The sequence below is a fragment of the Panthera uncia genome (genome assembly GCF_023721935.1).
Source record: "Panthera uncia isolate 11264 chromosome A1 unlocalized genomic scaffold, Puncia_PCG_1.0 HiC_scaffold_16, whole genome shotgun sequence".
Taxonomy (NCBI): domain Eukaryota; kingdom Metazoa; phylum Chordata; class Mammalia; order Carnivora; family Felidae; genus Panthera; species Panthera uncia.
Window position 1 is genome coordinate 64,987,216 of NW_026057576.1, and position 14,901 is coordinate 65,002,116.

Genomic DNA, 14,901 nt, shown 5'->3' on the forward strand with positions numbered 1-14,901 from the left:
GGGAGAGGCAGGAGAGGGAGAGGCAGGAGAGGGAGAGGCAGGAGAGGGAGAGGCAGGAGAGGGAGAGGCAGGAGAGGGAGAGGCAGAGGCAGGAGGATGGGGAGGGGGAGGGAGAAATTCCCATGAATGCTTTAAATATATATATAAAAAAAGGGGGCATCCCAAACAGAGAGCTAACAGTTCTCTTAAGTTTCTATCTCCCAAGCTCCTTCAATCTACCCAATGTTCTCAATTCTTCCTATTCTACACTTATTCCCCTCAACCTCTTTGATTTTCCTACAATTTTTATTAAAAGAAACACTAAAAGCCAGATGTGAGTAGAATAATGGAGTCTAGAAAACACAAAAGAAGTGCAATGGTTGAAGAAACTATAGGCTGCCAGCCTGCTGTCACAAAGGAGAGATTTGGTTCAAAAGTATAAAGTCAAGACCACTAGATAAAAATTATAGTGGGAAAGAGTTCAGTTTACCGAACAAAGGACTTGCTGACAATTTATATTTGTTCACAACAGAACAGGTAAGTGCATGAAGTAACACTAAGCGTCCTAGCTGGATTACCCCGGCAGGACACCAGTTTTCCATAGGTCAGGTACACAGCTAGAGTCTAGAGGTAATTCTGATGGTGGTTTGAAGTAGACACTACCTAATATAAGTCCCTTCCACTGCGTCGACATTATTGGGCACCTGATCCTGATGTACTGAGCCTTGGGAAAACAAGTATGAATAAGAAATACCCGTTGCTTCTGCTGAGCTAATACTTATTACTAATACTTGTTTAGCACCTACTTTTGTGCACAGTGCCTTGATAAAATATAGATTTTTACCCCCCGCAGCTCACATTTTACAGCAGAGATCAGCATAAATACCTTTCAATAAGGATTATTACAGAAGTATGGACCAAATGTTAGGAGAACATACTAGAAAGACATCAGTTTTATCAGGTGAAAGAATCAGCCAAAGAGAAAGTAATATGGTAGGTCCACAAATAGGGTATCAATGAAGAAAGGACCATAGTAGAGTGTTATGTTAACCATATCAAATTACCACATAGTGGCTTAAAAAGAAAGAAATTTATTCTCACAGTTCTGGAGAAAAAAAAGTCTAAATTCTTGGTGTCAGGGTTAACACAACAGGTCCCACAGGTCAGGATCTAGACCTGTCTTTTGGGGGCCACATTCACGCCACTAAAGTCCACCCTGGGCTCCGCAGAATCCACATCTGTCCCACATGCAAAATGCATATGTCCTATCCCAACATCCCCCACTGTAATCTCAACCCATTAGGGCATCATCTCTAAACCAAAAGCCCATGTAAATACCACCAGAAGTCTCAAATCTCATCACGTAAATCATTTAGACGAGGTAGGAGTGAGACACTGGGTACGCTCCATCCTGAGGCAAAATTCTTCTCCGTATGTGGACCTGTGAACTAGAAAACAAGCTGTCTGCTTCCAAAATGCAGTATCGATACGCATTCCAAATTCCAAAGACAGATATTCCAATTCCGAAAGGTAGAAATTACAAAGAATGAAGGAGTTACCAGTCCCAAACAAGTTCAAAATACAGCAGGACAAATTGTGTTAGGTTTCAAGTGGTGAGCAGAACCCTCAGCGGCGTGCTGCTCCACTCTCTGCTGCATGCCACGGCTCTGCCCTCAGGGTCATTACTCCCTTCTCTTGAAGGAAAAATGTTTGCGTGTTTGCAGCCAAGCAGTTTATCAGCCAATTTCCTGCCTATGGAATTTCGAAAGTCTGACAGCCTTCTCTCATTTCATCCCGTCTCTGTCTCTTTTGGCAACATTTTTGCTGATACAACGTAATCAAAATCCTTTGGGTCTTTTGTAGATCTCACCAGCATCATGCCAGAAAAACCTTCTTCAGATCCATCCTGGACGAATCTACCCCTCCATTCCTGGCTTCTACTGAGACGGTGGAATAGACCTATGAGTCACAAGCCTAACCTATACAGAAAAAGACTGACCAGCCACAAAGTTGGTCTTCTTTCTGAAGCATGCATCCCCAACACTGGGTTTCCTCATTTTAACAGTCTTTGCCATCTGGGTAGCAGGAGAAACTCCCAGATTATCAAGTGTGGCTTCCTTTTTTCTGAACAGCTCCTTCTTCAGTTTCCCTCCGTCCTCTTGCATTTTACTATAAACAAGGCAAAACCAGGGGATACCTTTAATGCTTTGCTTGGCAATCTCCTTAGTTAGCTATTCAAGTTCACTGATTGCAAGTTCTGTTTTCCACACAACTGTAGAATCCAATTCAGCCCCATTTCTGCCCCTATAAAACAAGGATCATCTTTCTTTGTTTCCAATAACAGGTCACTCATTTCCTTCTGTACTCTTACCAAAAGAGCCTTTAATGTTCTTATTTCTACCAACATTCTACTCACGAAGACATAAGTATTCTCTATGACAGAAGCTTTATTAATGACCATGCTCCCTGCTTTCCTCTAAGTCCTTAGCAGAATCACCTTTAATGTCCCTATTTCTGCCAACAGTCTCCTCAAGGCATGTAGGCTTTTGTTTTTTAACCACATTTCTCAAAATCCTTCTAGCTTTTGCTGGACTTACCAGCTACTTCTACATTTTTAGCTATTTCTTACAGCAGCACTCCACTTTATCAAGTCTGTATTGGTTTCCTAGGGCAGCTGTAACAAATTACCAAAAACCTGGCAACCTAAAGGAACAGAAACTTATGGTCTCACAGTTCTGGAGGCCAGAAGTCCAAAATCAAGGTACTGGTGTGGCCTCTTCAAGCTTCTGGGGGCTGCAAGTATTCCTTGGCTTGTGGTTACATCAATCCAATCTCTGCCTCTGTTCACATAGCCTTCTCCTCTTCTGTCTCTTATAAGGACATTGGATGTAGCAGCCATCCAGATAGTCCACAATGATCTGGTCTCAAGACCCTTACTAATTACATCTGCGAAGATCCTTTACCCAAGTAAGGTAACATTCACAGGTTCCAGGAGTTAGGATGTAAACTTTTTAGGAACTGCAATTCTCCACTACAAGTGATGCAGTTGGTACATAGATGGAGGTCAGATTATGAAGAACCTGAAGTAGCATCCTACAAAAGTTCCAGCTCTAAGAGACTCAAGGCAAATACAAATGAGGACAATGTAACTACAAATCCAAGATTGGAAGAAGTTAGACTGCAGATCTGGAACAGAGAATGGGATCAGATGGATGCAAACTGGGAGAAACAGGGGAAGAGAGGAAGAGGACACACATTAGGCTCGAATATTTTATTCAATACAACTATTTTATTACATCTGATATCATAAAATACAATGGATTACAAGATAGTATGAACAATTATGTACCAACAAATCAGACCACCTAAAAGAAATAAACTCCTGGAAACAATAAGCTATCAAGACTGACTCACAAATAGAAAATCTGAACCAATTACTACCACAGAGATTGAGTAATAAAAAACAAAACAAACAAACAAACAAACTCCCCAAAAAGGAGCACCTGGATGGCTCAGTAGGTTAAGCATTCCAATGCTTCAGGAGTTTAAGCCCCATCTCAGGCTCTGCACTCATAGTTCGGAGCTTGCTTGGGATTCTCCCTCTCTCTGACCCTCACCTGTTCATGCTCTTTCTCTTACAAAATAAACAAACAAAAAAAACAAAACAAAACAAAAAACTTCCCCAAAAACAAAAGTCTAGGACCAGATGGATTCACTGGTGAATTCTGCCAAACATTCACAGATTTAATACCTATTTTTCTGAAACTCTTTTAAAATCTTGAAGAGGAGGAAATGCTTCCAAAATCCTTTCACAAAGCCAGCATTGCCTTGATACCAAGGAACACGAACACACACACACACACACACACACACACACACACACACAGAAATTACAGGCCAATGTCCCTGATGACCACAGATGCAAAAATCAACAAACTATTAGCAAATAATACATTAAAAGAATCACACACCATGAACAAATGGGATTTACTCCAGAGATGCAAGGATGGTTCGACATCTACAAATCAGTCAACATGGTATACTATATCAACAAAGTGAAAAATAAAAATCATATGATCACTTCGACACAGAAAAATCATTAGACAAAAGTCAACGTCCATTTATAATAAAAACTCTCCACAGACAGGGTACAGACGGAATAAACCTTAACATAAGAAGGGCCACATATGACAAGCCCACAGTTAACATCATACTCAGCAGTGAAAAGCTGAGAATTTTCCTCTACAATCAGGAACAAGGATGCTCATGCTCATCCCTTTTATTCAATACAATATTTGAAATTCTAGCCAGAGCAATTAGAAGAGAAAAATAAATAAAAGATATCCAAATCAGAAAGGAAGGAGTAAAACTGTCACTGTTTGAAGAAGACAGGCATCATATTATATATAAAAAACCCTAAAACTTCACCAAAAAAACTATTAGGACAAATTAAATGATAGGATACAAAATCAGTATACAAAAATCTATTGCATTTCTGATACCAAACTCTCAGAGAAAATTAAGAACAATCCCATTTACAAGTACATCGAAAGGAATAAAATACCTAGGAATAAATTTAACCAAGGAGGTAAAAATCTGAACACTAGAAGTCACTGATAAAAGAAATTAAAGACATAAATAAATGGAAAGACATTCCATGCTCACAGATGAAAAGAATCAAGTATTCATACTACCCAAACAATCTGTAGATTCAGTGCAATCCCCATCAAAATTCCAATGCCATTTTCCACAGAAATAGAACAACCCACAGTGTTATCCACACCGGATAAAACTAGTCCAATGAGAATATCCTGAAAAGGATTTACAGAAATTGACACCTAACTTCTGGCAAAATGCTAAACACTTGCTGGAAATCTCCACTGAGCAATTGCAGTAGCTTTTCCTAAGCCTGTTGATTGAACAAATTTTAGGCTGGCACACAAAAGCCTAGTGAACCCATTCATGACTATTATAATTGACTCCACAAATTGTCTTTAAATTCTGGTCTTCCCTTAGATGCTGAATCCACCTAGGTAGCATTTAACTCTATATTCATTAATGGGTTGAACTTGATCCTTCTCCTTTAGGAAAAGGACCAGAGGTGAATGGGAAACTCTGTTCACTCCAGATTCAGTCAATTTGGCAAACTAGCTTGCATACATCCTACATGCATCACCCAAAAAAGACTGATAAAATTCTTAAAATTCTTATTTTTTAAATTTTTTAAATGTTTTCATTATTTTTGAGAGAGACAGAGTACGAGTGAGAATGGGCAGAGAGAGAAGGAGACACAGAATCCAAAGCAGGATCCAGACTCTGAGCTGTCAGCACAGACCCCAATGCGGGGCTTGAACTTGTGAACCACGAGATCATGACCTGAAGTCGGAAGGTAACTGACTCAGCCACCTAGGTGCCCCCAAAATTCTTAAAATTCTTGATTTTCATCTCCAACAAATGAAGGACCCTAAACAAAACCCAAAACCTAGTTTTTACTATTTGCAAAGAGCTAGGGCATTGGGGGGAAAAATCTGTTACCAGCTTAAGTGCTCCAGGCACCTTCAGCCGGGTAGCCAATATTCCCAGTGTCCTCCTAATTCCCAACAACAGGATTCCGATGAGTTCGAGGCTCTTCCCAGTCTCCCCTCTTAATCAACTCAGAGAAACCACTCACCTGCTCATGCTCTTTCTCTTACAAAATAAAGATTGAGAATGCAGCTGTCTTTATTGACACCAGACGTACACTCTTAGTGCTCAATCCCACTGCTAAAAACAGCCCCTGCCCTGGAGTACTAAAATGGTTCTAATGGGGGGTGGGGAGTCTCTAATAAGCCTCAACAGGTTTATAACACAGTCGCTGAACCTACTTCCTTTAGTCTAAGGGCTCTGATACACATACCTTTCTCCTTAGTTGCTGTGCTGCTCTTCATTTATTGGGCTGAGATTTCTTAGAAAAATATACCAGAGTTCCTTTCTCCCAAAAGGAGAAATAATACTAGAATTTGACCATAGTAATAAAAATAGGCAGCCAGGTAAATTAAATGACCCTTTGACACCCTCAATTCGCTCTGAGTCTGATAGCACTATAGCCGAGTCTGAGGACACTGATCATTTATCCCTGTCGGATCCATCCTCTGTGGGCGACATCTTCAACAGATACTGGCAGCATCCACAGTATACCTCCCATCAAGATTCAAATAGATTCCTCAAAACATCCCCCTAAATTTAATGAATATCCTATAAGTAAAGAAGCCTTTCAAGGCATCAAGCTCATAGATTACAAAGCTCAAGGCCCCATTATCCCCTGTACCAGTCCCTTTAATACACCTATTTTACCTATGAGAAAACCCAGTAGCCAAGGATGGTTTGTCTAGGACCTCTGGGCAATAAATGACAGTCATCCCTCGGCACCCTGTTGTTCTTAATCCATATCCTGACAACCATTCCCACCGGATGCAAATTTTTCACTGTAGTCGATCTATGCAGTGCATTCTTTAGTATTCCAGTTGCTTTCACTTGGGAAGAATGGAAATACACCAGGACAGTAATGCCCCACCCAGAGTTTCAAAGGGTCCTTCTTACTTTTCACAAACCTTAGAAGCGGATTTGAATGGTAGGTTTTCTGCAGTCTCTATCTACTTTGTTACAATACCTAGAGGATTTGCTCCTCTGCTCCTTTTTTAATGTTTATTTTCGAGACACAGAACATGACCAGGAGAAGGGGAGAGAGAGAGAGAGGGAGGGAGACAGAATCCGAAGCAGGCTTCAGGCTCTGAGCTATCAGCACGGAGCCCTATGTGGGGTTCGAACCCATTAACCATGAGATTATGACCTGAGCTGAAGTTGGATGCTTAACTGACTGAGCTACCCAGGCGTCCCTCTCTGCTCCTCTTCTTAAACCACTTTACAGGAAGACAGTATCCACCTGTTAAAAACTTTTGCCCTTAAAGGGAAATAAAGACTCTAAAGAAAAATTGCTATTTGCTCAAACTCAGGTTTGATACTTAGGGCATCTGACCTCAGAACATTTGGATCCAGAGAGACTTCACGGCTTTCCAAACTTTCCAAAACCTAAAACTAAGTGCCAAAAATGAGTTTTTCTTGAACTGGTTGGCTACTGTCAAAACTGGATTCCAAACTTCTCTCTTCTGGCTCAATCTCTATATGTTTTACTAAAAAATATAAAACCTCACCCTATTATTTGGAAAAATCAGAAAGACTTGCTTTGGGGACTTTAAAGAAAAGCCTATTAAACCCACCTGCGCTCAGACATCCTAATTATCAACTTTCCTTTTTCCTCTTTGTATGGGAGATGGGAGAGAATACCCTTGGGATTACTCACCCAAAAACACAGGGTATTACAACCAACAATTTGACCCTGTGGCACAGGGATATCACCTCGCTTCAGAGACATTCCTGCCACTGACAAAATAATCATGGAATCCCTTTCAAGCATCCTTGTATTTTGGCCGGGGGCAAAACTTCAAACATTTATACTGAGAGCTGGTATGCCCTTGGGATAGCTCATGACTTTGGATTATGGAAACAAGGTTTCATTACCTCCAAGAGGGATAACATTTAAAATGGCTCTTATTTCCAAAATTTGTTATATACCACACTTTTGCTGGCTACTTTATTATTAAGGTTCCTGGCCATTCCAGAGTCAACTCTCTGGGGGCCAAAGAAAACCTTCTCATTGATATTTCTGCCCAAAACACCACTCTCAAAGAAACTAATAACCAGACTCCTGTTATGGTCCAAAGAGATGTTCTGCCAAATGATAATTCAGAAAGACGACACCCAACAATTGCCTCAGAAAGGGAAAAATATTGGAAATCTAGTCATTGTTGGTTCAATAAGGAGAGCCCTGGTTTGGACCAAATAAATATCTGGCTCTACTAGAAATTCTAAAGTTCTTATACTTACCACTATACATGCATTAAACCATCGTGGTCTACTGACAATAATGGCATTCATGAACCAATACTGGTGGGGAAGTGTTAATGAGGTTGCAACAAGTGCCTATGTCACTTGCCCCACCTGTCTAAAACAGAACCCAGAGAAACCTGTCTGCACAAATGGAATGCATATAGCTTTCCCACTACATGAATAGAAACATGTTTTAGTAATGGTCTATATGTGTTCTCACGGGACTGAAGCTTTCCCTTCTAGACAGGCTGCTGCTGCTTCTCTGTTAGAAAAAATTATCCCTAACTGGGGAACCCTCTCAAACTTCATAGTGATTGGGAACCTATTTTACTGGTCAGGTGCTTTGACAAGTGTGTGCTGTTTGGCCAGTTTTACAACACTGGCATGGTGCAGATTGTCCTCAATCCTCAGGGTTACTTGAACATATTAACAATACTGTTAACACTCAACTTGTAAAAATTTGTACAGATCCTAAAATACCTTGGCCCAAAGCACTGCCATTGGTTCCTCTAAATCTTGGCTCCACCCCTTTGAAACTCCTAGACTGTCACCGTTTGAGATCGTCACAGATGCCCAATCCACTTGGCCCCTGTACCTCCTTTGACCTACAGTAGATAAAAGAGGAGATAGACTTCAAGACTGCAAGGTCTAACTACTTCCATGAAAAATAACCATGCTTTAGTAGAGTGATCTTTTTCAAAGTGCATTCCTGGAAGACAGCAACCTTAAGCATCGTATCTTGCAAGCTGGAAACTGCAACAGGCACCTCCACAAAGACTATTCGGTCTTGCTGAAAAGGCTCTTATCAAGAACTGCTAATCCTGATGGCACCAAACTCCAAGGAATAGGCTCTTGGATTCACATGAATCCAAGGAGAAATCACCAAACCCTACCAGACCTGCACACCATCTGGTAACCTGCAACGAAAGTAGAGGACAATTGACAATACAGCTTTTTCAACATACCGGGACCAGGCCTATATACCTTTTCCTCACTGATTGCTTCTACCAGCTCTTTCGTAGAAAGGAAATGCTCTAGGGGCACCTGGGTAGCTCAGTGGGTTAAGCATCCAACTTCACTCAGGTTATGATCTCACCTTCATGAGTTCGAGCCCTGCATTGGGCTCTGTGCTGACAGTTCAGAGCCTGGATCCTGCTTCAGATTCTGTGTCTCCCTCTCTCTCTTGTCTCTCCCCCACTCATGCTCTGTCTCAAAAATAAACACTAAAAAAATAAAAATTAAAGAAAGGAAATGCTCTTGTGCACATTTCCCAAAACTTTGTGAAAGGGAGAAAACCTCTTCTCTTGATTAGGCCTTTGAGCAACAGCCTCATCATGATCCCAGGACAAATTAAATTTTCACTTGCTTTTTCTGAAGGGCTGGGTTGAAGGTTCAGAATTCATCTTTCATCTGATTCTGAATTCTTATCCAAATTCATGGTTTCTGAATTTGCAACCTTACAGGCTTTATCACTAGATAAGATTTATTTTCAAATGGTTTCTTTGAGATAACAACACTGTTTTAATACATCTTTGAAGTTTCACTAGTTTTGCAAAAAGTTCATTAGTTATTGCCTCATGTTTTTACCTGCACGGAATCTTCTCAAATGCACTTGGTTAATTCTTACAGTATTCACTATTTTGCTTTCTTGGCTACTATAGGTAAGGACTTCCAGGAGGCATACATGACTCCAATGGACCCCATAGGGAGAACTGTTTTCCCCTAAATTGGAATTAAGTGCCAATAAACACTTTCAGCTGGATACTTTCTGACCTAGGGTCCCGGATCGGAAGCATCATACAATTTCAAAGTTATGTTCCTTCTTCTGTTTTTCCCTAATTGTTTTTTTGTATTTAGTTGCCTGTCAAACTTTTATAAAAATGACGTACCCAATTAGGAGAGGATCTCCAATACTTAAGGTCTTGAAATGATACAGACTTTAGATGGAAAGTGCCTCAGAGTTCCACCTCCTAACCTTGCCTGTTAGTCAAATGTGGCCTTACGTGGTTTCCAACCGTTATGTACTTTCCCTCCTATGTAGGGACAAGACAATCAGGAAAGATCCTTTCTGGCACTGAGGGACAAAACCACTAAATATGAAAAACCTGACTTTTGGTCAGCAATGCTTTCAAGGAAAGATTTTGATCAAAATGATGAAATGGGAGTATTAGAGAGAAACCTCACTAAAGTGGACTGGGGGTATGGGAAGCTGTACCACTCAACGTCAATTACAGACTTCTATCAGAACGTTTTCCACAGGAATCATCAATTACAGGCCCCAACAGAGAAAGAAAGTACATTGCATCTCCTACAAGAAATTGACTAGTCCTGCAACTCAGCCAAAGAGAAACTGTCATCACACTGGGTTCCTGCTTTTCTCCAAAGGACTTTTGTTCCAAACCACCCCTCCATGCTTTCTCCTTCTGCATAAAATAATGTTCCTCTCCTTTGTTAGACTTCCCTATACCATATTTTGCTTGTCCCTATTTGCAATTCTCTATTATTCCCGAATAAATCCATTTTCTGCTGGTAAAATAACTTTTATTTTTAAGGTTAACAGGTACAAACTTTCAGTTATAAAATAAGTCATGGGAATGTAATGTATAGCATGGTGGCTACAGTGAAGAGTGCTGTATTGCATATTTGGAAGTTGCTAAGAAATGTTAAAAGTTCAACACAAGAAAAAAAACCTTTTGGATACATGTCAGGTGATGGATGTTAACGACTTATTGGTGTGATCATTTCGCGATTCAAACACTGAATGCTATGTTGTACACCTGAAATCCTGAAATTAATGTTGTTAATTACATCTCAATTAAAAAAACTTTTTCTATCTTTTTATATGCAACGTGGTACCAGGTGATGGGGAGTCTCTTTTTAGTTCCATAAGCTGTTTCTTTGAACGGACAAAAGCAACGGGAGTTAAAAGTTCATCCTAACCAATGAAAGGAACTTCCAAATTCTGTTTAACCTCTAGAATACTAAGAGCAAAATTCAATAGCTACAACTTTTGTTTCTGCAAAGTGACATGAACTAATTTCAGTGGAGGAGATTCGGGAAGAAACAACTTGGGGGAAGCTACCTTCTCCACAGGAAGCTCATCATTGGTGTTATTACGACCCTAGGTGCTTCCAATACGTTTCCTAAAAAGAACTGCCCCACATCAATGGAATTGCCTGCATTAAACCCCACACTCCAGCTCCTATTCCTCTTTTTCTTAAATGTGAATGAGATCCAGACGAATTAAACAGAGGCCCTGAAGTCTGAGAAACCGTAGGTGAGGCAAAGTATGAACTGCGAGGAAAAGGAATTGCAAGTGAGTGCCGCGCACGGGGTAGCCAGAGTGGAGGGGATGCTCCAGCGCCCAGCACGAGGGCGCCCCAGCAGCAGAGAGGGAGCTAGAGGGCCGGCAGACGGCGAGATCGGGCCCGAGAGACCCCGCCGATCCTCCCTCCGCGCTGGGCTCGGCAGAGGGGCCGGCCCGCACCCACCTGGCCTCCAGCAGCAGCGGGGTCTCGGGCCACTTCGCGGCCAAGTGGGCCGTCACCGACTTGGACGCCGAGGCCGTCCGGGCGTCGAGCAGGGAGAAGCACAGCGCCGTGGAGCCCAGGAGCAGCCGCACCACGTCCGTGGCCTTTGCCATGGCGCGGAGAGAGAAGCGCTAGCCCCTCGTACCCGGAGCCCACAGCCCGCAGCCGCCACGGCACAGCCGGCTCCTCTGGCCGCGCGGCCGCCCACTTCCGGTGGGGGGAGCTCCAGTCCGTTACTCGGAGCCGGGGCCTGGCCGGCACGGAGCGCATGCGCGTCCCGCTCTGGGGCTGTCCCGGGAGCCCCCCGGGGCTGGATCCTGGAGCCACGTAGGTGCGGGCGGTGCCGGAACCTGCGGCGGCGTGGCTGATGCTCCGGCGGGTCCGCGATCCGACCCCCTGTTATCGCGCAGTGGCTGTGGGACACCGGGAGGGGAAGCTAGCTCCCGGAGGCCAAACTGGGATTGCGGCCGACTGAGGCTGGGTGGAGATACCAAAAACTGGAAGCAAAGGCAGAAACCGGCGTGGCTTTTACCCATGTTTTCGCAGGCGGAAAATAAGGCCCATCCAAGTTCAGTTGTCTACGGGCTTCTAAATTTTATAGCATATTAAAGCCACCTGGTAGAGCTTTTCGAAAGCCCGATGCCCAATCGTATTTAACTCTCCCCAGCCCCCAGGTGACTGAATGTGCAATCTTGTTCGGAAACCAGTGACATCACCTGGAGCGCTTGTTAAAACATAGGGTGTTGGGCCTCATCCTAGTGTTTCTAATTCAGTAGATCTGGTGTGGGGGGCAGGGATGCAAGAATTTACATTTCACGTCCATCAAGGCCCCAGGTGATACTGATACTGCTGGCTGGGAAACCTCGCTTTTAGTCTTTGTACTCAAAAGTGGCGCACAGGACGGCTGCAGCATCACCTATGAGCTCCTTAGAAATGCAGAATCTCAGGCCCTACCCCAGGCGTACTGAATCTGTATCCCCAGGTTAACATGCATTTACTGCATCAGGCTCAAAGACAAAAGCTTGCAACAGAGTTAAGTGTTTTTCCAGTACAGATGATTCATCAAATCAAAATATTCCGTTTTATTCAACTGGGCGGAGGTGGAGCGTCGAGATTCTGACTCCTCGTCAGGCATGCTTCTTTTTCTATCCAGAAAGCTGTTAAATTTATTATAAATATTAAAATATATGGTAAAGAGAAGCAGCAGCTGGGAAACATAGTTTCGGAGGATGTACCGAGCCGTTTCTTTTTTCCAGTTACTCCTCTGCCTTTTAGGGAATCTGGATCTCCTGAAGCTGCTGAAACGTGATAATTTTTTCATTTCCTTTCATTTGTTTAGTGTATACCTTTCCTCAGAAGAACTTGCTCTGGAAATTCTACTTAGTTCTCATCTTCTATGTTTAGCCTTCATTTCCTGATTTTTCCTATTTGGTATGACCTATCCTTCCTTTAAATTCTCATAAGCTCTTTATCGTAACTGTCATAAACCACTTGTAATTTTCACTTTAGAATTTGAATACAGTACTTATATATTTCTCCTGTTAGAGATGGTGTTTCCCCAGGGCTCGTGCCTTAATTTTAGCATCCGTTGCAATACCTAGCACAGTACATGTTATTGGGGCTCAATAAATATTGAACAGTCCTTGTTTTTTGGATAAGTAGAACACTAAGGCAGATGAGTATGGAGCTTCCTTTCTATCTGTAGAACATAATGGGAAAATATATTAAGAATCTTCCACAACTATTTGCTTTAATTAACTCCTCATGTCCATTTATTTTTGGACTGAAATTTTGACTGAAATTGTAGGATAAAGGAAATAAGATATTGACGGTGAATGTCTTAAATGTCAGCATATCTGATGGTTGCAAATCTTTGAGAACTGACTTGTGTATGAAGAGTCACATAAAATACACTATTAAAAGGCACTAATAAAACATATATTTATATACATTCCAGTATATTTGAATTCACAAGAGGAATGCTACATTTCTCTTTTAAAGAATGAAATTAATCTAATCCAGGGTCATTTATTTACATAATTATTATAAATTTTAGCCTACATAGTATTTTCCTAGAAACTTCAGTGGGTTTGAAATATTCCTTAGACTGACTATCCTTGGGCTTGTTTCCTCACATGCACAATGAAAGACTAGGACTAGGTGATATGTAAGTGTTGGAGGAAATCATTAGGAGAACTTCTGGTTGACCTCAGAGCTGGACGTGGGCAATGAGAGACACTTTATTCCCTCTTCCCACTGTTCCCAAATCAGGAGCCACTTCAAGGAAGCAGCCTTCAGGGAGTAATGTTATAGAGACCTCTGCTCTGTATATGTGATTGAACCCTGTTAAAGCCTCAGTATAAACTCTTAAGATTCTGAGAGGTGGGTGCTCAAATCTACTTGTCTTGCAGTTGCCCAAGATAAGCCTTGTAAGTAAGTCCCCTTGCTTATTAAAACTGCCACCTACCAATCTGGAGTCCTCTGCTTCTCTCTTCAGTTTCTCCTTGCCCTCTGTGTAGGACTGCCAGTTTCAAATTTCACCCAAGGAACTCTCAAGGTTGTGAGCCAACATTGAAGTTTCTTCTGTATGTCATTTCTATGTACAGATAGAAATACAGTAAAACCTTGGATTGTGAGCATAATTCATTCTGGAAACGTGCTTGTAATCCAAAGCACTTATATATCAAAGCGAATTTCAAGAACCATTGGCTCAGTCGTGATCATGTGATATTCGGCATCACGTACTACTTGTATTGCAAGACATCGCTCATTTATCAAGTTAAAATTTATTAGAAATGTTTGCTCATCTTGCAGAACACTCGCCGAACAAGTTACTTGCAATCAAAGGTTTTCCTGTATTAAAGTGCAAAAACTGAGTAACTCAGTGAAGGTCACTCAAGTTAGTGGAGCAGCAAAGCATTCTAACCTTCATTATCAATAACCCTTTGGCACAGATTGGCTATGAAGTGAATATAGATCAGGAACACAATTGTACTTGAATATTTTTTAGCAAAATGTTATTCAAAGTTATTCACATCAGGGTAATATGAATGAAAATTGATGATGATAGCAGTTTTCATTGTATGTGGAAGAAGTGATTAATGAGTCCTTCATAATAAGAATATTGTGTTTAATAAAATAAATCATCTTGAAGTAAGTACTGCATGGACTATATTTATTTAATGAAAATAGTAGTGCTATGTGATGATAAAGTTACTACCAAATTATCATGTAATATAATAAAACTTTAATTTTCTCTACCTATAGTCTCATAGCTGAAATGGCTTTTTAAAAATATTACCCTGTAGGTCTTCCAGATTTCCCTTACTATAACAAAGACCCTTTTCTCATTTTTTATTTGAATATCTTAAGTACAAGAAAATGTCTAACTCTTCATTCCAGTTGGGAAGAATTTATAGACTTATTTAATTTGTTATATTCCTACTCCCTAGGCAGGATTATACTA

At 41.4% G+C, this 14,901-nt stretch overlaps 1 protein-coding gene across 3 annotated transcripts in view; it reads right to left on the minus strand.

Moving 5' to 3' along the window:
- Window positions 1-11,659, minus strand: part of UGGT2 (UDP-glucose glycoprotein glucosyltransferase 2) — a 192,566-nt gene extending 180,907 nt beyond the window's left edge. For 2 of the 3 annotated variants that reach the window (XM_049647155.1, XM_049647154.1), the window contains exon 1: window positions 11,397-11,657. In XM_049647155.1, coding sequence (XP_049503112.1) covers window positions 11,397-11,548 — 152 coding nt within the window. In that variant the 5' untranslated portion in view covers window positions 11,549-11,657. Of the gene's footprint in view, window positions 1-11,396 lie in introns of all 3 variants that reach the window. The other variant, XM_049647156.1, reaches the window with a different exon arrangement.
- Between the last annotated feature and the right edge of the window lie 3,242 nt (window positions 11,660-14,901).